At 43.4% G+C, this 24,275-nt stretch overlaps 1 protein-coding gene across 7 annotated transcripts; it reads left to right on the plus strand.

The window, feature by feature from the left end:
• The first annotated feature begins 452 nt into the window (after positions 1 to 452).
• On the plus strand, positions 453 to 22,910 carry LOC137779467 (kinesin light chain 1-like). Of its 7 annotated transcripts, none has more exons than XM_068567236.1 (17): positions 453 to 518; positions 7,105 to 7,375; positions 7,610 to 7,840; positions 8,670 to 8,751; positions 9,523 to 9,751; positions 9,899 to 9,986; positions 10,574 to 10,675; positions 11,210 to 11,383; positions 11,922 to 12,021; positions 13,305 to 13,354; positions 13,630 to 13,697; positions 13,807 to 13,915; positions 14,083 to 14,091; positions 14,392 to 14,544; positions 20,741 to 20,868; positions 21,317 to 21,374; positions 21,465 to 22,910. In XM_068567236.1, the coding sequence occupies exons 2-17, from the start codon at positions 7,127 to 7,129 to the stop codon at positions 21,537 to 21,539; spliced, it is 1,905 nt and encodes a 634-aa protein (XP_068423337.1). In that variant the 5' UTR covers positions 453 to 518; positions 7,105 to 7,126; the 3' UTR covers positions 21,540 to 22,910. The 7 variants fall into 7 exon arrangements, with proteins under 7 accessions (XP_068423337.1, XP_068423339.1, XP_068423340.1 ...); XM_068567238.1 differs by having other exon boundaries at positions 8,673 to 8,751; XM_068567237.1 differs by lacking the exon at positions 453 to 518 and adding an exon at positions 2,840 to 2,996.
• Positions 22,911 to 24,275: the final 1,365 nt, after the last annotated feature.

The following is a 24,275-nucleotide window of genomic DNA, read 5'->3' on the forward strand; positions in this document are numbered from 1 at the left end:
AGAGAAAATGTGAAGCACTGAAATCATTTTGGACTGGTAGAATTACTATAACATGTTAGTGTGCACAACTTTTAACTGTGTTCAGTTGTTGGATGACCAGACGTCCTCTTTTTCTCGGACCTTACCTCTTAACGAGACCTGAAAAATGCGTCCAGCAGGGATTCCAAAAACGTCCGGGGTTTTGTCTCGTTTGATTATTGTATGTCTCTGGGTCTTTCACATAGCACTTATTACGCCCTTATAATTTTTGGAAATCTACCTTACGGACTAGTATGGTGTAATTTGTCTTCGAAGTTTGATTTAAATCATATCTGCAGTGACATTTATATTTGTTTTCCAAGTAAAACAAATTTATTAGTAGATAGAAAACAGAGAGAAAGAGAGGTTTGGCAGTGTCGAAAACAAAACATGACGTCACTGTAATCAAACTCACCCGCAGAGGCTGCTGGGAGAATCTTGCTCCGCTAGAGACATTTTGGATTTAAAGGGGCTGAGCTACCCGTCAGACCTAGCTCTCGGTAAGTGATAGCAAACGTTATATGTTAACGAACTAATATTATAACTGTGTTAGCTGCGCCTATATGTTGTTGTTTATTTGAAGGGTATCAATCTAAATGACTGTGAATATAAAGTATCAGCTCCGCGGTTTGAACCGGGTGAACTCGGAGACTAGGGAGTGGTGACGCTAGCTGGTTAGCTGAAGCGAGCTAGTCGCTAACCGGGGCGCTATTGATACAAAAAAGCGAGCTTCACTAGGAGGTTAGCTAATTTAACGAGTCCAGGAAATATAATATCAACTCTAGTAAATGAAACAATTTGCTAAACGTGCCGTTATTATTCACGTGGAACCTTGTAGATGGGTAGAAAAGCACAGCCCCGTTGAGAACTGGGAAAGTCACAACAAACTAGTCAAATGACAGCGCATCTAATCTGTTGTTTTTATGTTCAGAAAACTCTGAAATTGTGCTCCAAGCACGTACAGGTTATGCTGAGTCGCTAACGGAGAGCTACAACGATGATCTTAAATATAATGCCATCCATTGTACTCTACTGCTGACGCGGTTGTTGGACTGTGTGGACGTTACAGCACCAGGTGTCAGCAGGTAGAGAGTCTCTAACCCGAGGAGTACAGCGTAGGACGGGCATCTCTCTGCGTCAGTACCAACATTCAGGCAGTTTTTGGACAACAAGTTGTGGGGAAACCGCCCCGTGGCAGCTGGTGTCGGTGGTCTGGTGGATGATGAGTCTGGGGACAGTGTCATTTCCCTCTTGGCTGTCCAAGACCTCGCCACACCCTCCTGGGTAGTTGTTGGCTCTCCTTTGTGTCTGACGGTGATGCGAACGGTGTTTGTTGGATTGCTGTTTTTTGTGTGTGGAGAAAACGGAGGAAGATAATGTGATCTGATGCTATCAGACTCCATCTAATAGACAGGAAATGCGTCTAAATTGAGATGGCTTGTTGATGCACCCACTGCAGTCTGCACCGTTTTTCCATTTCCTATGCTCGTGTTTTATTATTGTAATGCCAACAAGCACCGCACCCTCTCCTCAACGGTCTGTTCCTATAACTTGTGCAATGGTTTGCATTTTCATGTCTGTATGTCTCAGTTTTCCAGTGAGGTTATACGACAAACATTCACACTTTTGTGTCAGCCATGCATTAAAAAGGAGATGCAACCTTATAAGAGTTTTTATCCCCCCTCCTAAAATCAAAAGTATATGTGCACGCACATTTGGCAGTAGCAAGTGCACACAAGTAAGGGCTATTCAGCTGGCTCATCTATGAGAGATCAGTGTGCAAAAGCACAATCGACTGGAATGACTGTCGGAGATGAGGAGAAGGAAGAGAAGGTGGCCTGAGTGATGATGGTGTGATAATGTAAGGCTTAAGGTTTCTCTGGAGATGAAGAGTAATGACGAGTGGAGCTCTGGATGGACAAACTCGACAGGTAGATGGCCACGATTGCCACTGCTCGGAGGGAAATAAAGCAGTCGATACAGATTCCACAAATTTGATTCTGTAAATTCAGAACTGTCTTTTATAACACTGTACGCTCTTCCAGGATATTTGCATTGGACTCTGGGCGTGTTATGCTACGGCTTGCTGCAAAGTAATATTACTTTTCATCCCCTGCAAGGTTGAGTCATCAAACTTAATTTACTAACTTAATTAGTAAACAGGGTTTTAGTAATTAATGGTTTTAAGTAGTTTTTTGTTGTTGCTAAAAATTTGATTATTTTACATTGGGGTTCTGTCTGTGTGCCGCAAGTGTTTGCTGGGGCTACAAATGGTGCACTTTATGACCATTCGCTTGGTTTGATTTTAGATCATCAGGAAAATGTAACCTTATATGATACCTCATACATGTTTTGCTATTGTGAGAATGTAGGGCCAGGAGCTATTGGAAAATCTGTGTAATATTTTCAGATGCACTGTCTCGTACCTCGAGACAGCAGGTTTTGACCTTGCAGTGTGTTGTGTGCCCTGATCCTTGGTGGCGTGTGACACTCTTTGTGTGCCTGTAAATAACGTCGTTGAGTCCGTCCCCATTAGACCTCTTCCTTTGTGTCTGATGAGTATAGAGAAGCAGAGTCGAGATCAGGTTGGCTCCCTCCCCCCACCCAACCTGCTTCTCCACCCTCCTCTGCTCTCCTCCCGTGGGCGGGGCCGTCTCTTGATGTGCACCCTGAGCTGATGTTGGTTGTTCTGACGGAGCAGTGGGAAGGTCATCATCATCCCCCCGCGAGCAGCTCTCGTCACCCTCTCCCCACCGCCGGCACTCGTCACTCTCATTACTGTCCTGTTTGGTTTTCATTGCTCTGTGTTTCACACTGACAGTTTTCTTTTCCATTAAGGAGGATCACTTTGGATTAGCGCTGCCATTTTTATGATGCACTTTGCCAGCGTATAGCGCTATTGCTGCAGGAGGAGTCATTATTTCATCAGGTTTTCACCGTTCCAAAGTATGAGGCTCTGATCTGCCACTGAAACTGAGGTTAGTTTTCTGGTCTAGCAAACTGGAACAGTTAAAAACATGCTAGCATGACTGATTATAGATTGATTTAGCCTTTAGTATGCATATAGTGGGTTTTCTAATGGATGTTAACATTCTGTGTAATTTGCCATTTTTTCATGTTGTCAGTTGTTCCCCATCATTTTTCCTCATAAAAAAAGCCACGACCGCTTTGCTTTGAATACATTGTTCACTATAATGGTCCTATAATTTGTTCAATCCCACTCTATTGGTCCTGTACTGCGACCTCATTGTAAAGCTACATTACATAAAATAGTCCACATTTTGCAGAGTGGCAGCAGAAAGATCTGTAAATGTACGTCTTATCCATGTTGCGTACATGTTAACATGGGAGGTCATGTAGCTCTGAGTTGAGGAATATGTCACAAATAGTTTCCTCGCTTATCCAAGTTTACTTTGTTGCTGAGTCGTTGCTGAGTTTCTTCTTACTAGCTACCCAACCCGCTGCTATTAAGCCTTTAAATGAGACTTGATCCTGATGATTCCTCTAACTGATCATGAGGTCCCTCATGATCAGTTAGAGGAATGCAATGAATATATGCAGTCATATAGTGTAATGTGTGACAGGAACATTTTTCTTGTATTGTCCCTAAAGCATTGCGATGCGTGTCAGCAGTGTGAGAAGTCACATTTTCAACCTTTTGAATTGTATTTGAACTTTTTGATTCTACAATTCCTATTTTGCTGCAAGTGATTTGTAGGCAACACAAAAAAGGAAATGTTAAAGATTAATTCAAGGGCGTCTTTGCAAAGGAAAACAACAGGGCCATTGGACTTTATCTCACCTCTTTCAAAGACTTGGAACATATTAACTTTAGCTGTCTGAGGAAAACAAATCCTCGATACAGGTGTTTTGTGAATTGTATTAAGGCAAAGCTGCAGGTTTCTCCCCCCAACTGACATGAAAGTCCTTATTCTCTTTGTTAGCTTCTGTGTACACTCGGCGTGTCGGGCCTTTCATCCACAAAGGCGTTTAACTGCCGAGACTCAAGAGTAACTCTTCAGGGTAATACGCTGTGTGATCTGTGAATATGCTTGATCTTTCAAAATGGATCATTTCATATCTTGTTAAGAGCATGTAAAAGCCTTGGCGCCAGCGCTTATCAGGAGTGAAAAGTACTTTAGGCTTCCCATGGCAAAGCAAACTTCTCTCACAGTTCTTCATGCAGAGTTCTGGTTTTATAATCTCTGCCCTGCCATTTTGCTGAGGGAATCACCCCTTTTATGTGGCACGGCTTTCAAACATATGACTCACGATGCTCCATAACTCCAAATTTTATTTAAGACAGTCACCTCTTTGACCACGCAAATGAGAGTACAGCTTGATTTGTTTGTAGCATTTGAATAAACTTTTATTTAAAGTAGGTAGTCCATTGGCTTTCACTAATCTGTGGTGGGGTCTACTCTTGTTTCACTCATGTTCCTCCGTCCCTGATGATTTAACTGTTCTTGATGCCTGCAACCACTGACCATAACCCCTCTGGTGTTTTTGGCATACTATACATGTGCAACCGTTTTGCACAAATGTATTCCCACCACAAATATGCCAGTTTGAGCTTAATGTTTGGCCTCAATTCAATAGGTTAAAAAAAAAGGTTCACATTTTTTTCTTAACCTCTGTATCTATTTGATCTGAAATCTCTTGAAGTGGTTTCGAAAGAGTGCCTGTTACTATTAATTTCTGAAGTTTCATTTGTCTGTCATTTGATATGTGGTGAAAAGTGCTTCATGGATCCTGAAGAGGTTGGTTGTCTGTGAATTTAGCATTTACATTTTTTTTTTTTTTACTGCTCTGCTGTTTCTAACTGTAAAATGGATGAGCGATGATCGTATATGAAATGCATTGAATTACTAAATTGCAGATAAGAGATGCTTGATATGAATCACTCAGCGATGTAACGGCTTAAAGGAGACGCTATGATCTCTGCATCAGGCTAACTTCACTCATCACGTTTGCCTTCTCCACACACAAGCTTTAGGAATTTAACAGAAAAAGCTTATTTTGCAGGATAAGAGGGGATAAATCAACTCATACCCTTTCCTTTTCGAACATTATGGATTTTTTGAATTCTTCAATGGATTTAAATAAGCGTGTTCATGAACCAGAGAATGGTAAAGCTTTTAATTGGAGGGAAGAAAAAACAATATCGATACGAGCTGAGAGGTTTTCAGCTGCCAGCAGATGTGTCTTCTCGGTATCCTCCCAGCCACTCCAGTGTTATCATACCGTGCCACTTTTTATTATATTGTGCACATCCTGAGCCACCAGCTGGCGGTACGAATGCTCCAGTGTCATTCTGATTAAAGCTCATTTCCTCAGACTGACATCCAGTTGGTCATTAGTTGACCAACATAAATATCACTCTCCTGACAGAACTCAGCCATGATTATATGATGGGACATGCATAACATCTGGGGACGAGACGTATTTACTGGATTCTAGCAACAGACCGAGTTGTATGTGTTGTTGGTGCGTCTCCCAGTGCAAGCGTCAGCTGTAAAACTGAGCCAAAGTCCACCAAAACTGTCACGATTTATTAGACTGTCGGTCAGACAAAATATGAAACAAACAACAAAATTAATTGTTAACATAATCAACAGATGAATTGAATATAATGACGATAATTGTTAGTTAACACCTGTTAAGTATCATGTGATGTCTCAAACAGCTTGATTCACAACCCAGCAATTGACCTCTGCCCTTGAATATTGATGGCAAATCTTTTGAAAGGGGTTTGCGTTTACGTTATTTCCAGGTCACATCAACATTATTTAACAACGTGTCTTCTGTTGCCACATTACAAAGTAAGTAATTATTTATTGCAGTTGTTTTGGGCTTTTTTGTTCTTTATGTTTCCGCCATTCATTGCTTTTAATAGACAATTGCTGAAATGCAAGTACCCAAGCATGCAGTGGCTCACTGATGGTGGAGGATATGTTTTTCTCTTGGCAGATGGCTCTCAGTTGGTGTGTATCACTGATCCTTAACCTCTTATCCTCACTGCTGCTAAAATACAGTGCACAAGCTCAACATTGCCTGGATCCCTGTCTAAAGGGCAGGGCCACATTTTGCATTTACACAATGTAGCTAACAGCTACGTGGCTCAGTGAGTCATCGGTTATCTTCGGACTGTTTGGGGGAAAATGGCACATGTCCCATGCGCTCACCAAAGGGCGGGCATTTCTTCAGAACACTATTTTGAACACTGGTGGGGTTAACCAGCTGCTAAGCCGTAATACTGCGATTTCTGTCATGTCATCCTCTCCTCGACTCTTTAGCCGGCCATGCAGCCGGCTGGGCCTCAGTTTGGATAAAGTGCCTGCTGCAGAAGGCACCCACACTGCAGCATCTGAGTGCCCTCTGTTTACACCACAAGCTGCAGCTCTTCTCCCAACCAGAGCTTATTATAGGTGCCACAAACTTAACCGTCAGCCCATCAAAATAATATATCCCTGTGGCCCTTGGCTATGCATAAAGCAGGCACATCACACATGTTTTTACTCCGTCTGTCTCAGCTGGATTCATGCCACCATCACAGCTGAGTAATTCACAAGACTTGTTTGGAGCAGAGTTTATGTGTTTCATTTAACAAACATAAATTCTGAATATGTAAAATTAAATAGCTCAAAGAAATGCTGACCGATCTCGCTCAGGAAATTTGAATCCGTCATTTACCCCGCAGTGATAAAACATGATAATAAAACATTTCCGCTTTTATGACTGTCATGTTGCCCGCAGGGCGTGTCATGTTATGAACTCATTAGCCGAGCACAGAAATTACTTTGGGGTCTGTCAGCATCAAGGGCGGGGCTCTACGGCGTCAGACCTTGAGGGTTTTTAACCAAGAATTGAGATCCTCTGACAGTGAAGATACTTTTCTGCTATTTCACCAAGTGTAACGAGTCATGTTGTGACAGCTGCCGTTCAGTCAAGCTCTCACATTCTGTGTTTTGGTGTTGGTGTTAAACTAGGACAGCTGCATCGTTGGAAGAAAGTTACAAAAATGTCCTTGGCAGCTGATGTTTTTGTAACCGCCGGTTCACTCTTCTTTTTTTTGTATCTGTACAGGTTTTCCTGAGCTACATTAAATATGTCCACCATGGTGTATCCACGGGAAGAGAAGCTCGAGAAGCTCTCTCAGGAGGAGATCATTTCCAACACAAAGCTGGTGATCCAGGGTCTCGAGGCCCTAAAGAACGAGCACAACTCCATCCTCCACAGCCTCCTGGAGACCATCAAGTGTCTAAAGAAGGACGAAGAGGCAAACCTGGTGCATGAGAAGTCAAACCTGCTCCGCAAGTCAGTGGAGATGATTGAACTGGGCCTGGGAGAAGCACAGGTAAGATGCGGTGGCAGAGGTATGGGGACTTAATGAGTAGATATAGTTTGGTCACTTGGATGATATGAGCAACAAAGAAAATGTGTACTTCTGCTTCCTCATTCTATAATGAGCTTGTGTGGTGATCATGATTCACTCAGAATCAGCCCCCACGTTTGTCTTCTCCTGCTTTGCCACTGCAAACGCTTCGTTCTTATTAAGTGTCATTGCGCCTCAATGCTGTCTCCATCCCAGGTGATGATGGCCCTGTCCAACCACCTCAACGCGGTGGAGTCGGAGAAGCAGAAGCTGCGCGCGCAGGTGAGGAGGCTCTGCCAGGAAAACCAGTGGCTACGGGACGAGCTGGCCAACACCCAGCAGAAGCTGCAGAAGAGCGAGCAGAACGTGGCCCAGCTGGAGGAGGAGAAGAAGCACCTGGAGTTCATGAACCAGCTCAAAAAATATGACGAAGACGTCTCACCCACCGTAAGTACTTTAAACTATTGCAAATCCATCGGCAGAATATTACTTGGTCACTAATGTATTGTTTTGTGAGATTGAGTTTTTTTCTTAATTCCACCATGTTTCGTGTGCGTTGTGGTTTGATTGTTCTCATTGTAACAAGACTCATTAATTATTTGGCTTACGCTGTGAAGTAGAGTAGACATGACGTGTTAATTATTTTAAGAATAATGGAAAGTTGTAGTACAAAATCTGTGTCCTGAATCAACTTGGAACTATATTTAATTTTGCATCTGCCTAAAAATGACTGATTTAACTATAAAGTGCGGCAAAATGTCAATGATATTTGATACAGGAGGGGAAAAACACAGAGCGGCATGGCCTTCCAGGAATGAGGCTTTCTGGTCGTTATTGATCCAATGGTGCCTCGTCTGACCTTCTTAGTCATAAAAGAAAGGCTCTAATAGCCTGTGTCCACTAACCGCTTACTGCAGGAAATAATCCTGCCAATACCCAAAAAGATTCTTATTGGGGGGGTTTCTCCATTTTGCAGCTTTTAGCAGGCTTATGTGTGAAGGTCCTTCTGAGATCACTGTTAGTGATATAATGCAGACGAAAACAAAGCATACAAAATATATATTCCTATGACATGGTCTCTGTTTTTTAATTGAGAACACAGAACAAGTGATTGATAGCAGATATGCAGTAGGCAAAAACGCTATTTGAATGAATATGGCGTTATCTTACATGTTTGAAAAGATACCAATTATAAAACAGTGTTTCCAGATGGTCGTCTGTGGTTCCCCGCTGTCTGTTGGAAGATCTGACTGGCAGGTTTGTTTTCTCCTCTCAGCAGGAGGAGAAGGACCGGGAAACACCAAAGGACTCCCTGGATGACCTCTTCCCAAATGATGAGGAGGAGCATGGCCAAGGAAGTAGGAATGGCCGTATTAAGCACTTCAGCCCGACATTATGACTTCACACAACACATATAACACTGTGAAATCTGATAAAATAGCTTTTCCACGATACAGTAGCGGTTCGAAATGTGATAGTGATCCTTTAGAGCAAAGAGCTAACAATACTTTTTGAGAGAAATGTGTTCATAGTATTGGATTAAAACAAAGGATTATTACATTACCGGTGCAGAGCCCCGCTCCCTCTGCAGAGAGCACCGTTTCCTTGTTTACTCAAATTTTATTAATATTGACTGTGTCCTAATTGCACCAAATTTAGCAAGGGACGCCCTTAGGTCCCCAGCAGTACACCCACCAAGTGTTACCTAGTTCGAATGACAATTCTTCAATAAGTAAAACAGTTAAGACTTCTCCAGCAGGATGCACAACTTTTTTGTTCCATAGTCCTACATAGTGGATGGTCAACAGGGAACGTTTTCCTTTGTGATAATGTGCACAAATCTTATTCAAAGACCTCACCGGCAAGGTTAGCAACAATCACACGTGATTTTGAATAGGAAAAATCCAGCAACTTTTTTTCGATATTATTTGATATATAGGCCCGATTATCTGGTGTCACATCCCATCGGATTAAATCAACCCGACTTTCCAGGAGACTTTGGTGGAGAATGTTGTCATGCCCTTAAATAATTGAATTATCCCAATATAGCGGTATAATCAGGTATTGGTTTAACCTTTTGACCATGAAGCTGACCTTTGCCCTGTGCGTGTGGCCTCTCTACCTCACAGTGCAGCACCAGCACAACAGTGCGGCCGTGGCTGCAGCCCAGCAGGGAGGCTACGAGATCCCAGCCCGCCTGAGAACCCTCCACAACCTGGTGATCCAGTATGCCTCTCAGGGCAGATACGAGGTGGCCGTGCCCCTGTGCAAGCAGGCCCTGGAGGACTTGGAGAAGACCTCTGGACACGACCACCCTGACGTGGCCACCATGCTCAACATCTTGGCCTTGGTCTACAGGTCAGACATGTTCTCCATATAGGAGCTTTTGAGAGTTTTACTCTTATTCTTCTTGTTTTGCTCGTCATGTTGCCCCTTTTTTTTGTCAAAGAGCGATGAACGTTCAGTCTTATCATGCTGTGCTGTCTCTCCCTCTCACTCGTGCAGGGATCAAAACAAATACAAAGAGGCCGCCCATCTGCTCAATGATGCTCTGTCCATTCGTGAGAAAACCCTGGGCAAAGACCACCCCGCGGTAAGAATCAGCCACCGTCATGACCACCATATATTCATTTTTAGATAGATTGGTTTAGGGAGGCAATAAACCCTTTTTTTCACAATACAATTGAATATGTGCCTGCAGACTTTAAACTAATCAGTCAAAGCTCCTGAATGTCTGCACATCCGACCAGCATGAACCAAACCACAGTCAGACTACAACAACATTCAACTGTGCTACTTATTTCACTGCCTTTGTAAACAGATTTGTATGAATGGCACTTGAATGGCATACACTGGCAGGGAAACGCTTGGTAAAGCCTGAAGGAAGCTATTAAAGGTGCGAGTCGCTGCAGCTCTGCAGTTTGCAGTTTGTCTCATATTGTTACTCTTGTTACTTGCTCTGATCCTCAATACAGAATAATGAGGCAGGGTACCACAATCCTCTGTTATCTAGGTGGCTTTGAGCATTTTGAAACCCTCCCCCCAAAAACCTTGAGGACTGTGACAAGTCATTAGACTGCAGTACATTTAATTATGTCATTGTGAAGCTAAGCTGCCAGTATGGGAAAAAAAAGGAAGTGGCCTCAATCAGGTTTTCTCTCTCTTTCTCTGAATGCCCAGGTCGCTGCGACGCTGAACAACTTGGCTGTGCTGTATGGAAAGAGAGGGAAGTACAAGGAGGCCGAGCCTCTGTGTAAGAGGGCTCTGGAGATCAGAGAAAAGGTAGGCCACATCCCTGGATCGCACTGGCAGAGCCGTCCACAGCAGTGCTACCGAGGCCTCACCTCAAGGCTCAATCAGTGAACAATTAGCTCATTGTCATGAAGTCATTAACAGTGATGATGTTTCCAAAATGTCCGCTGTAGCTACTGTAACACCAGCGACTATAAATAGGGGAAAGAGCAAATGATCTTCTCAGAGTTTCTGTGAAGTTTCCGCTGGGGGCCAATTATCGTGTTGAAGGAGTTTAATTGAGAACCCAGCTGAAATTGGATAGCAGGCATTGGGGAGCGATGCAGGAGATAGATAGGATACACAACAGAGCCAAGCTGGGTACTAAGAGTCTCTCTTTGCCTGAAATCTCTATTCTGTACCCTCTGTATTGATCCGCTGGCCTTTTATTAGATCTCCTGAGTGTCTGCAGCGGGCAGCCGTGCTTCCCGGTGACAGCAGCGAGGGGCGCAGAAGGAAGAAATGCCAAGAGCAACCGAGTCAGGGACACAAACTGAGAACATTTGCTTCTTGTTTTCCCCTCAGGTCCTGGGGAAGGACCACCCAGATGTGGCCAAACAGCTTAACAACCTGGCTCTGCTTTGCCAGAACCAGGGCAAGTATGAGGAGGTTGAGTACTACTACTGCCGCGCCCTGGAGATCTACGAGAGCAGGCTGGGCCCAGATGATGCCAATGTGGCCAAAACCAAGAACAACCTGGTGAGAGACGGGTTGCCGCTGCCACACCCGCTTTTATCGTGCGCCTCTGTCCGTCTCCCTTTCAAACTCTATGCCGTGCTGTTTGTTTCAACAGGAATTACCATCCGTCTTGAGCTGTGAATAAACAAAAGGCAGAGTGTAGTTATAATGTAACCGAATCACTCGCTTGTTCTGTACGCCAGAGCTTGGTCTCTACGAAGGCGATTAGCATGCAAACACGCCAAACTTCATTGCATTCAACTGATGTTTTTCAGGTTTACACCGTCCCTGACTTTACAAAAGGAGCACACATGCTTTTCAAAAACAGTTATGAAAGGCAGCTAAATATGTTTTTTCACCGCATCTTTAGGGGTGTTTTATAGAGCAAAATCGTTTTTAAAGTCGTCCTTTTGTCTACTGCCTTGCTTCCTGTGCCCCTTACTGTCTCCATACTGCTGCTCCATCATCATCAATGTGGTACGATGTCATTGTGTCCCACTATGAGTCAATAGGCCCATGTGAACCAGCGCTAAAATGTGCTTTCTCTTCTCTTCCTTAGGCGTCCTGCTTCCTCAAACAGGGGAAATACAAGGAGGCCGAGGTTCTGTACAAAGAGATTCTGACTCGTGCTCACGAGAAAGAGTTTGGATCCGTTGACGGTAAGGTCTCGTAGCGTAGCTTCCAGTTAATGCCGGCATGTGTTTGAGAGGTTATTTTCACATTGCTGTGGTCGATGAGCGTTTTTTCACTCAACCTAGAGACACAATACATACAATGTATGTTTATAGAGACATGGTGGTGGGTCACATCAAACATCCTCTCGTAATACACAGATTAGATTTGTATTACATGTTTTCATCTTTCCTCCACCATTGTCTGATGTTGCATCTACTGTTTGTCCCACATCAGCAGAGTGAGTGATGGACAGTTTAAAAAGTGGACGATGTTCAAAGCAAGGTGCCGACCTTCTCCATTCTGAGGACACAAAGACTCAAAACAAACTTTTTTTTAAAGAATAAAGAGTATACTTGTCTTAAAGATTTTTGCAATTTTCTTCTCTTTCAATTTAAAGTTTAGCGTTTTGTGGGCCTTCCTCCAGGGATTTGATTGACTGCTTTGTAGAAATGAATGAAAGGGGCTCGACACAATGCACTGCTCTGGTGCTTTTTATGCAAAAAGCATCTCCTATTTATACTGAGAGGTTTATTCTTCATGTGTCACTTATCTTGATAATGGCTCCCAGGTATCTTTTAAAAACCTTTTCGTAGAGTTGAGGCTTAAGAGAAGCGTCAGAGCAACATGAAGCAGCAACACTTTGTGTTCTGGGAATGAAAAGAGAAAACACCACAATGTTTTATATTTGATCACAAACAGTCGCAAATTGTTTTAAATATCTTTTACATTGCTATGTTTGTTTCCAATGCATTTTTTATTATTCTATTGCATTATTAAATAATAATGGTTCCCTGCAAATGTTCATAGCATCAGAAAAGGGTCGATTGTTGTTTACGTATCACTAATTGCACTTTCCGCTCAGGAAAATGGTGCATAGTGTTTTCTGTATTGACATCTATTGACTTATTCCGAAGAATATGAAAATATGTGTTTAGAAATAAAAACAATTTAAACAAAGTACTTGCAGTATTTCTAAATTTACATTTTTATCAATCAAGCTTTGTTATTAACCACAGTCCTTGACACTTAAACAGTTTTTAATCTCCAGTATTTAAACTGTCTGCACCTTATCTCAGAGTTCAGCAGCCTGCTCTTGCATTTGAGTCAGCACATGCATAGAAATGATCCAAGAGCATGATTGTCTTACTATGAAGAATATAATGAATCGACCGGTTTCCATCTGAACACCCTGAGGTCAACCGGTTGAGCTGTTTTCCAGTCCTGTTGTGCTGCATGTCGACCACTTCTCCTGTCTGTTTGTCTGCAGCTGAAAACAAGCCCATCTGGATGCATGCAGAGGAGCGAGAGGATAACAAGGTGAGGAGGGCGTTGTGTGAGCAACCTCGTAAACAAAGAGCACAGCAGATATTAAAAAGAAGGGAATCTGTTAAATGGAAGATTGTGATTATTTAATTTCTTGGAAAGTGAAATACAGTTGATTTCCTTGTCTTTCTCACACACCCACACACACTATAAACCCCCAGTAGGCCGATGAAATTTCTATGTAAACAGAAAAAGCTGTCGATCCGGTTCAAATCACTCACGTCTCTTCACACTCTTGTCACTTCCTCTTTTCCCTTATTTACTTCCAGGGCAAGCACCGGGACAACACTCCATACGGAGAGTACGGCGGCTGGTACAAGGCCTGCAAAGTCAACAGGTGAGGCGGAGCGTGATAAGCCTGTTTTTACAACTTCGTCATAAACAACAGACACAAGTCACTACTTCAATCCTTCAGGTAAGATATTAGTTTCTGTCTGTGTGTGCAGCCCAACAGTGAACACCACCCTGAGGAACCTGGGGGCCCTGTACCGCCGGCAGGGCAAGCTGGAGGCGGCCGAGACCCTGGAGGAGTGTGCCGTGAGGTCTCGCAAGCAGGTCAGCTGGGATTTCTATCTTTTCTTTTTTAAGTTTTTTCTTTGAAAGTTTTTGCATGCAGATAACTTATCAGCTCCTGTTTTTTTTTTTTTTTTGTAAAATCCCAAATATGTCTCCCCAAATCTCATTATATTTCTTTCCCTTTCTCTACAATGCTATGGATCCAGAGCAACACAGTAAGTGCTTTGTCTCTAACTGATAGCCCCACCACCACCACCACAGAGCCTCCACCTCTCCCCCCTAACATCCCTCCCATCTCACAGACATTAGACATGTCCGCTTGTCTCTGCGTTGCCACTATAACAGTGCCCGTGAATGCATTAAAAGAGACGGAAAAAATAAAATCCCTTTTTAATACCTCCATGTAACTTCACACTCTCACCCTTATCAACGAGACAGCGTCTGCGTCTTCGCAAAATCTAACTACGGGACGTCTGTCTGTTTTTGTGTCGTACCTTTTGCGTTATTCTCACCAGGGCATCGACCCCATCCACCAGACGCGTGTGGTTGAGATCTTGAAGGACACGGATGGCGACCGGCGGAGGAGCCGGGACAGCCTGAGCAGCGTTAAGTATGAGAGCGGCTCCGAGACCGGCGAGGAAGTGAGTATGGCCGTGGAGTGGAACGGGGTGAGTACAAATCCACTATAGTCGAGTCAAAGCGGCCGGTGACCTCACTTGAAGAACACAGTGGCGTTCACGATGACACGGGTGAGAGTGTGGACTGGTACAGAGCGGTGACTCATTTGTGATTGCAAATGGGGGTGGGGGTCTTTTTAAATTAGTGATTTTTTTATAAGTGGGGTTCTGTATTTGCCAGAAAGTGGACTCCTCTGTCTTCTGTACCTAAATGATTGGAGCCGCTCAGGAAGCCCCATCCTTGCTGTGGTCAAACGGCACAAGAGTACAAATGAGTCGTTCCTTCAGATCCTATTTTATGATGTCAGTATTGCACATAAGTAGCTTTTAGATGAATCAGATTTAAGGCCAAGTAGTTCAATCTGCTTTTTTACTAAATCGCTGTTTAATCTGTGCCAGTCCATTGACGCCTTGTCGGTGTCGTGTTCTTCTCATGAGGTCGACCTGGAATTCCAATTTTTCACGATGTAACGCTGATTGAGTGTCTCGGCATGCTGACCTGTTGTTTTTGACAGCATCTTGAGTTTGCTTTGGACTAGAAGTTCATGTTTGTTGTTTTTTGTTGTCCATTGCTTGACAATGAAGTCCCAGTGTCTCGTTTTAACAAGTGGATGTCATGCTGGCAATGCTTCTGCACAAGTCGAGCGGTAACAAAAAGAAAGAGGACAAAAAAAAAAAAGAAAAGGCACAAGCTCATTCTGTGGCTCCCCTGGCAACATATGAAATATTTATTTTCTTTTGTGCGACCGCAAGCGATGCAGCCTCTTGAAATCCCTATAAGAACGTCTCTAGTTTCTACTATTGAACACGATTGACATGGTTCCCAACACCTCCGATGCTCATGTCCGCGCTGGCTGGGACTGAACAATCGGTGCTTCTGCACATTGTTTCCCATTGTCACCCCTTGTCCTCGTTATTAAAGGAGGCTGATGCTGAAAACATGATATTCAAAGTGGCAGTGCGTGCATTTAAAATAGACGCTGCCAGAGCTGTGTCCCAGCTCCGAAGAAGCCCTCTGGTGAGGCTTACATAAACCAGAGGGCGGGACTGCCAGCAGAGATGCCTCGTCTGAGCCTGTGCCTTTTCCCCTCACTTGAATGCAGCCACGCCCTTAACTGCGCCAACCCAGATCCAAAAACATGCATGTAGCAACGCTCGCCTGCTGGGCTCACCCTTAACATGCACACTAATGGACTGTGTGCATGTGTGTGTGTTCATGTGTTCCACATGGTTGATGTCTGTTAACCAAACGTCTGCTGCTCTGAGTAACATGAGGTAGAAAGGCAACGGGGGCGGGGGGGCTGCTCTTGTGTGAATGGGAAAGCTTTTACACACACACACAGACGTGTTGCCATGCATAACACGGCTACTCTAAACTGCTTCACTCGGCACAGGCAATGGCGTGTATATTCGTCAGTGTGCACCTCGTGTGAGTTTGAGACATGCGAGGGCACGCGGAGGGTTGCTGGGTGCGCGCGAGCATTTCATTATCCCGTCACGACCACGGCAGTAGAAATACAACGCACTGTCCATTTTTTGTTTTTAGAGATCATTTCCTCCCTTCCGCAAGCTAATTTATACAAAAAAAAAAAAGAACATTTACTCTTTTGAATAAAAGATGACTCAACGTCCATCAATCCATTCATTTTCCATTTAAATCTGCAGACACGCGTCATTACAGCGTCCTGTGTTAAATAAATTAGGCCTGTAAAGTCCTGTCTGCTTGTGTGTCGGTGTCTGCTGAGTGATGGTGTGATGCAATGCGTGCTCGTCAGAAATATCGCTCCCCTTACTGCGTTAGCGTTGCCCCAACATGTCTTCACCCTGCTCTCAGAAGGGCCGACATGCCTCTGAGGCTACAGGAGTGGTGTCACACACACTCGCATCCAAAATACCTGCCGTTTCATTCATTACATGGGGCTAACTTGAGTGCCACAAATCTGTGGTTGTGTTCAGGTCAAGTGGTAGTCTGTCTGTGCGTCCTCAAGCATGCTGATCCACAAAGTCTGTGTGTCTGCTGCTGCTTCTGCGCTCGTCCCGGCTAGACGCTTCAACAGGCTGCCTGTTTGTTCGCATGTTGTCCAGATTTCATCCTTTTTTTTTTCTTTTCTTTCCGACTTCTCACTAACCCCCATTCCTTGTTGATTACTCATGCCATGACAACCAATCAGCCTGTCAATCAGATTTCCTCTTTTTCTTGCTCAGTGGATTGTACTCTCCCCCTTGAACTCTCACTCAACACAATATGCGTGGGTGGGTTGGATTAGTAGCATAACAGATAGGGCCAGACAATGGGCTGATTAGTCACGAGGTAAAGGAGCGCAGTGCAAGCCGAGGCTAGTGCCTCAGTATTAAGAGACTGTTTCATCATTCATCAGAGACAGCTTTAGGGAATTTGATCTTCCTGAGGTGAATGCAGGGTTTCTGAATCCCAAAATGCCGTTCGTAAAGACGTGATCGGTGTAATGGCTCCATCAGTGTGCTCCTTTCACTGCTGATGCTTGCAGATGTCCCACGTCTGCAGTGCACAGTCACGGGCTGAGCGCAGTGTGCCAAGTCCAGACTTCCCGGTACCCAGAGAGGAAAGAAAGAAAGAAAGAAAGAAACTGCTGAGTCACGGTGACTGCAACCGGCAACCTACTGCATCGCTGACCGTAGTGCAGCTCCTGAAACAGCTGCTACGTTTCAAAGAGGAACACTACTTCCTGTGCGGCTGGATTTATAGATCTTGTTTTTTTTTCTTTGCGTACTTTCTCTCTAACTGGGGATCACAGAAATGTCTATAACCAGACCTCGAGCTGCAGTTAGGATGATGAACTTTGTGCAGGATAGATATGTATGTATTTACTATAACTTCAAACTATTGCAGTTAAGTGTAGAAAAGGGGTGAAGCTTATACGTTCCAGTGAGTAGGTGAGTAGCGTAGGAAGCCCAACCCAGAGCTTTTAATCTTACAATGTGTGCCGTTTTTGTCTGTTTTCTCTCTTTTTCTCTTTCATCAGGCCTAAGCCATCAAGATTATTCCTCCATCCTTCTCTCCTTACCCAACACAATAGCAAAAAGGATGCGTGTTGTCGTTCCCTCTGGCCTTCTCTGTCCCAACAGAGCCATCGGCTCCTCTACCATTCCCGGTGCCGCCTCCAGCAGAGGCTCAGAAAGCCCCCGCCCCCTGGCTGTCACCTCTGTCCCCCCCTCTTCACCTTACAACTGCTGGGACGTTTGGTCTTCTCATCTGTGCTCTTTTCTTCTCTCTTTCTTTCACTCTCTCAATCCTTTCCTCTCACTAACTCTGTGTAGTCTACCATGTCAGAAACGTTGCTTCGACTCCCTCTCTCACTTAAAATTTTAAAAAAAAAATAAGAATAATAGTTTTAAAGAAGTAAGTAGTTGTGGGTGAAATCTTTTCCCCTGCGAGGAAGCCACTCGCACATTTCTCCCCTCTCTCTAAACACCCATTTGTAGATTTTCATAAGTGCACTGTAGATTTCTTTGGCTTGATAAGACGAGCGGGGAAGTAATTTATTGGAAGAAGGCGAAAGATGAAAGATTTTGAGGATCAGTGTCGCCTTTGATGGCGACCTCGGCTCCAGGCCTCTCACCAACCCTCAGTCAGATAAAACGTTATGTTGCTAAATGATTCATTTCCACAGCTGCTCTGCTTTGAGTCTCACTGTGAACTTGTTTACAGTCTGTTTCTGCAACAAATGAAAGTTGACCTCAAAGCTAGCTTTCAACTTGGTGCCTGTATTTAGCCGTATTAGTCTTTTTTTTTTAAGAAAGGTATTTCTTTTGACGTTGTGTGCATGTTTTATGGTTTGAACTATCTTAACAATAATGAGATCACTTGCCGAAGCAGTTTGGAAATACGGTACTGTATAGTTTCACATGCTAAACGAGAGTCACTTCTTCTGCTGCCTCGAAGGCAGCGTTGCCATTTTTGTTTTTATAGACATATTTCCTTTTCATTTCAACTTTGTATCATTTTGTTTACATTTTTAAAAAAAAATATATTTCTTAAATTATTTTGTGGCTGAATATTACGGCAGCAGATGGTCAACAAATAGCCGCAGCGTTGTGAACGACCAGACGGGCCGACATCAGTTGACGGCAAATTGGTCCGATCGCATCCAGCAGTTGTTGCCATGGTAATTTATGTGCGAGCAGCTCTCACTGGCGTCATTGTCCTTGGTTTGATTGTGTGTTCACAAACACACACGCACGCACGCACGCTCGACGCTAGTACGATATGTACACGGTAGCATCGTCTGATGCTTTGAAGCCGGTGCGACAGCAGAGACCGATCGGAGCGTCGAGCAGAGACGATGGTCGCCTTGAGAGAGAGAGAGAGCTAAAGAACAATAAAATAAAAAGATAATGGACGTACACTTTATTTGTTGGTGCAGGAGTAGAAGCTAGTGTTATCATTCAATGGAAGCCTGGATTCCACAGTAGTTTTAGTGTGTATTTGTGTATGTTCTGGTGGCGTAGTCTGGCTGCGGACGCTGTATTATGAACACAAAGCTTAATGGAGTGTGTTGCCTTTTTTTCATACACAGTTGTTTAGCAAGTCAACATTGTCACTTTGGTGAATCATGTTTTTAAGACGCCGGAATTTCAAGTGCGAGTGTTTCCTCAAGATCAACGTGCTATTTCAGATGTTTAACTAACTGAATGTAAAATGATTTTAACATCCTTTTAAAGTGTAATTGTAGGCTGTATTCATAGATTGGACAAGTGCATTCACTATACGGCTTTTCAGTATGCTACTTGCCTTGATTCTTCATTCCTTCCAATGACTACACCTATACTTCTAATGCAACTCTGAACAAAATAATTGACTATGTACATCACATAATTATGACAATACTGTTGTGTTAGTGGAATGCTTATTTATTGAACTGTCTATTCTTGACATATATAGTGTGACTTCAGTTTCCCAAAGTGGAAGAACATAAATGGTAAGGTTGTAAGCACCATCTTAGTAAGTAGGACTGCATTATATTTACCATTCTGCATTGTGACGATTATTGCATCAACACTTGTTGGTATTCTCAAATAAAGTTTTTCCATTTGTGAAGTTGTGTCTTTTCTCTGCACATCTGTGATTCCTTTAACTTTCATCTCCGGCGATGGGGAACTGATATTAAGTCTTTGGCAGAAACATGTACAATCTTTTTTGGAGGTGATCAGATTTGCCAGCAGCGCGCCCTGCTGGCGACTGGCCCGCATTGCATACTGACGATCACACCTCAAACACCGTTGGCACAGTTTTTATGATGCGTCTCACCAGAACCAGAAGTCGGTACACATACTGTCTTCACTGGTTAGTTGGTCATGAAAACTGTGACTAAGCTTAAAATGAATGGATGGATGGATACATAAATACTGTACACTGAGACAAAATTAAGAAGCTTTGAGTATCATTTTCGATAATTGTTGATTTCTGAATACAATTTCTGACATTGATTTAAGATGCTGAAATAAAGTCGCCTGTGGTGTTTTTGCTTCCAAAACACATGCACTATTATTCTACCATGAGAATAGTTGCCAATTACCTTCCAATAATCAATGAAGCGCAGATCACTGCAGATCAGTCACAAACACACAGCACAGCCATTTGACCTCAATGAGACCGATCCCACGAGTGATGTTGCTTGATGGATGTGCAAACTGAGGGCCTGCTGTCATTAAAAACAATGTTTAAAAGCCGGCTTGCTTTTTCATGCTGTTTTGGCTGCAACCAGCCATTCGTAACATGGCCTACGCCAACCTTTTGTCAGTGAAGCACTCCCATGTGAAATATTGTTTTCAGCCAAGGACCTCGTGACCAAAGCATTTTTAGGTAAAAAAAAATAAAATAATAATAACAGTGCTGTGCCACCATTGTTTGATTTAATATGGCATATATATATATACAATTCAGTTTATGAATTTACACTTATATTTTCTTGAATATTCATTAAATAAACATGTTTTACTTTTTTTTTTTTAATGGATGATGGAAATAGATTTCAAATGGATTTTATTTTAATCTCACGTACCTCCTGGATGCCTTCATGTCCTCCAGGAGGTACACGTACCCCGATTTGAGAACAGCTGGCCTATACAACAGCTAAGAAGAAGACTTATCTGTGACTTCTTGCCGTTGGTGCGGCACAGACGGGCTGACGGTTGTGTGTGTCCGCAGGACGGCAGTGGAGCCCTCCAGCGCAGCGGCTCTCTGGGAAGGCTCTTTGGGGACGTCCTGCGTCGCAGCAGCGAGCTGCTGGTGAAGAAACTGCAGGGCAACGGGCCGCCTGAACCTCGCAGCACCAAGTAAGAGCAGAAGGAATCCTCCCTTGATAGATGGCCGCATTCAAAGGCCGGGATTCTTCCTGTTTGAGTAGTAAACGCTGTCTGTGGGAAAGAAGATTTGTGATAGTTTGAAAGTTAACCCCCGCCGCCCTCTGAGTCGTAGTAGTTGTGTACCGATCCCCTGATCTCAGACTGTATGAACATGGGGTGACTGTGTGCGACTGTGGCTCAGTGGTGAGCCGGATCGTCTTTCAATCAGAGTATCGGCAGTTCGATCCCTGGCGCCGCTAGCCCATGTTGATGTGTCCTTGAGCAAGACACTTAACCCTAAAACTTGCTATGTATGGTTGATAATACTGATGTGGCATTTTGAATAGTGGCTCCTCCCATCAGTGTGTGAATGGGTGAATGATGTCATGTAGTGGTCCATTTACCATTTAACATTGTTGTCTCGCTATTCGTCCAACAGCATGAAGCGAGCCGCTTCCTTGAATTATCTGAACAAGACCAGCGAGGCCCCGTTCCAGGTAAGCAACACTTTTGTTTTCCTCTTTTAAATTAAAATTGTAATAAATCGGAAAGGTCATGTCGGTGCCGCGTCTTCTTCGGTTTCTCAGACTCGGCCGGGCGGTAACTTGAAGGAGAGACGGGGCCTGAGCTCCAGCACTGTGGACCTCTACTCTGGAAACTGAGCAGCAGGCGGATCCGTTCAGGGACCCGAAGAGGCGCCTTCCTTTTCGGCTCGTCCCCTGAGCCGTAAGGACCTCCATCCGCACTACCAGACCACCTCCCCAACACACACCTTCCTCTCTCGGCCTCTCGGCGTCCAACCCAAAGACCCATCTCCTCCAACATTCAGAACCAAAACATAAATGTACATAACTGGAGTGGTTGTTTTTTTTGTTTTTAATCCAGGGTGTTGCTTTTTGGTCTTCCAGAGACAGATTGCCTTATTTTTCCCCTCATCGTGCTCCTAACACCAACGTTAGGAGCACGATGCTTCCTGAATGTGGCCAAGACGACGACCCTCACCTCTCCGTCTTCTTCAGAATCACTGTGAATCTGCACTTTGGCAGCATCTGCTGCCATATGGTCGCCTCTGCTGGTATTTTTTTCCTTGCGTTGTTTTGATTTGACATATTTGCGTTATTTTTTTAATGTTCTGCGTCTTCTTGTGCCATTCCTTAAGGTTTATTAGCGCAAACTAGTCAAATCTGTTTTCTCAAAAACAAAATAGAAATATAGTGGATAAGTTGGTTGGGTTTGAAATCACATCATGTAAAGTTGTACAGAAAAATCATTTTATTTCCGTTTTTAATGATTTTGCCTCTTGAGATTTATTTGCAAAGCGAGGTGTTGATTAAAGCTTTGGGAAACAGGGTGACATTGAGTCATGTGGCTTGTTAGTCATAACTCTTCCTCTGCTGAGAAAATGCAGGATTCGTCTTTTATAATGTTTGATCAGAGTGGTGAGAAACACAATTATGGAATGCTAAACTTTTTAGATTGTATATAAATTAAAAAAAGAGAGAGAAACAGATGAGGCGGAACTGGTTTGCTGAATTAATCCTGATCGTCCTGAATGTTCTCCGGTGCCATGCAGGACTCCTGCAGGCTGGCTCTGTCCTCGTGCAGGATTGAGCTGCCAACTTTGACATTGCCATCTTCTATTGTTGTTTACAGTGATTCAATTGTGTGATATGTGTCTAGAAATGTGATTATGATTTTTGCACAATTCTCAGATGGGTGTCTTCTGTCTTTGATTGAATTTTTTGTGTGAAGTTTAAAAGAACTGGAATGTCTTGTAATTGTTCAGATTTTGATTGTTTTGCATGTTATTCATTTTATTGTTTGTAATAAATGTATATGTTAGAGTCTAATCGGGAAATTCACAAATAATAAAGTTCATCAGGATATGAACGGGAATAGACGAGCAGCGTTGATTGACGCTGCATCTGTTTGGGTTCGATCAATCCCAGACGTCATGAATAATGACTTGATAGCAGATCAGAACCGCTTTCGGATCTTGATTCAGAAATAAAAACCTATGATTTTTGTATTGATATTTGTGTTTTCATTCTTTTATGAGATCGTGTCTGGCTGATATACGTTTCTGGTTGTGAACTTAGTTTTGTTCTAAAATAAATCAATTGGCTTTAGAACAAAAGAATCCTTGACGAAGAGTACGCCCTGTCCTGTCCTTAACCCTGCACATTATTACTCAGTGCTTTCCACCAGGCGAGAGCTTTAACGTCAGTGTCTTAAGTTAGTGTGGGAACCCGGGTGCCTTGCCAAGATGTGATATGTCTTCTAGACTTGTCCCTCTTCCTCGGTAGAAGTCAGCCCGGGGTTTCTCTGCATCCGGTGATCTCTCAGTATGGCGCCTCAACCCTTTGTCAATTCTGAGTGCATTGAGTGAACTGACCCCAAGATGGTTTCGTTCCACCAAGAGCTGTCGGGCTCCTCCTCCTGGTTCAGGGTCGACCCCATTATCTTAAGAGACTTAAACTTCTCTTTCAAGTTTCTTGAATTATATTTCCACAGCTGCACCTCGTCCTATTCACTGCAGGCCTGTGCTATCAGGGGTGATACCGGGTTTGAGCTCATGTTCCTTAATCTTGGTTGACTGGCTGCATGTTTCCCTCAGCCATCTAGGGGTCAGCCGGTAACATGGCACCGCCCCACAATGTCTTACCAGTGGGCCGGGACCTTTTGCAGGATGTTTGTGTCACTTATTAGCTGTCCAGAAAATGTACAGAATGTGCTAGTTGAAATATGATAGCATACCTCCAGGATTATAAAGCCAACTTATGTGATACAGAGAAATTCATGGATAAGGAAATAAAAGTTATATATAGAGAGAGAGAGAGAGAGAGAGAGCGAGAGAGAGAGAGAGCTAGAGAGAGAGAGAGAGAGAGAGAGAGCGAGAGAGAGAGAGAGAGCGTTCATTAGTTTATATATATATATATATATATATATATATATATATATATATATATATATATATATGTGAGTTATATGTATTATATAAGAGTTATAATATAATTGTTTTTCTCTTTCAAATTTGAATTTAAATTGTTTGCACGACTTGAAAGTGCTCTGCCTCCAGTTGAAGTGAACAGTGATCAGGTTGAACCAGGGGGTCGCAGTGTTGTATGGTTTATCTCAGGTCGGGTACGGGCACCGGAAGCTGCCCTTGAGACAGGATGTTTGTTTTCATTTCAAAATAAAGTATTTTTGGTGCGTACAGAATAATTGAATAGAAAACTGGCTGAAGGGGGTGGGGGTGAAGCATGTAATGTTAAACTAAAATATAAATAAATATTACATCGGCAACAATTGCTTTTTTTTCGAGTAGGCTAATTTCACGCGACAACACATATGAACAGAAAATCAAACAACGTTCAAACGATATGTTTACAAAGTCC

The sequence above is a fragment of the Clinocottus analis genome, unplaced genomic scaffold, assembly GCF_023055335.1.
Source record: "Clinocottus analis isolate CAN_PGR_092001 unplaced genomic scaffold, fCliAna1.0.p SCAF_8, whole genome shotgun sequence".
NCBI classification, from domain to species: Eukaryota; Metazoa; Chordata; class Actinopteri; order Perciformes; family Cottidae; genus Clinocottus; species Clinocottus analis.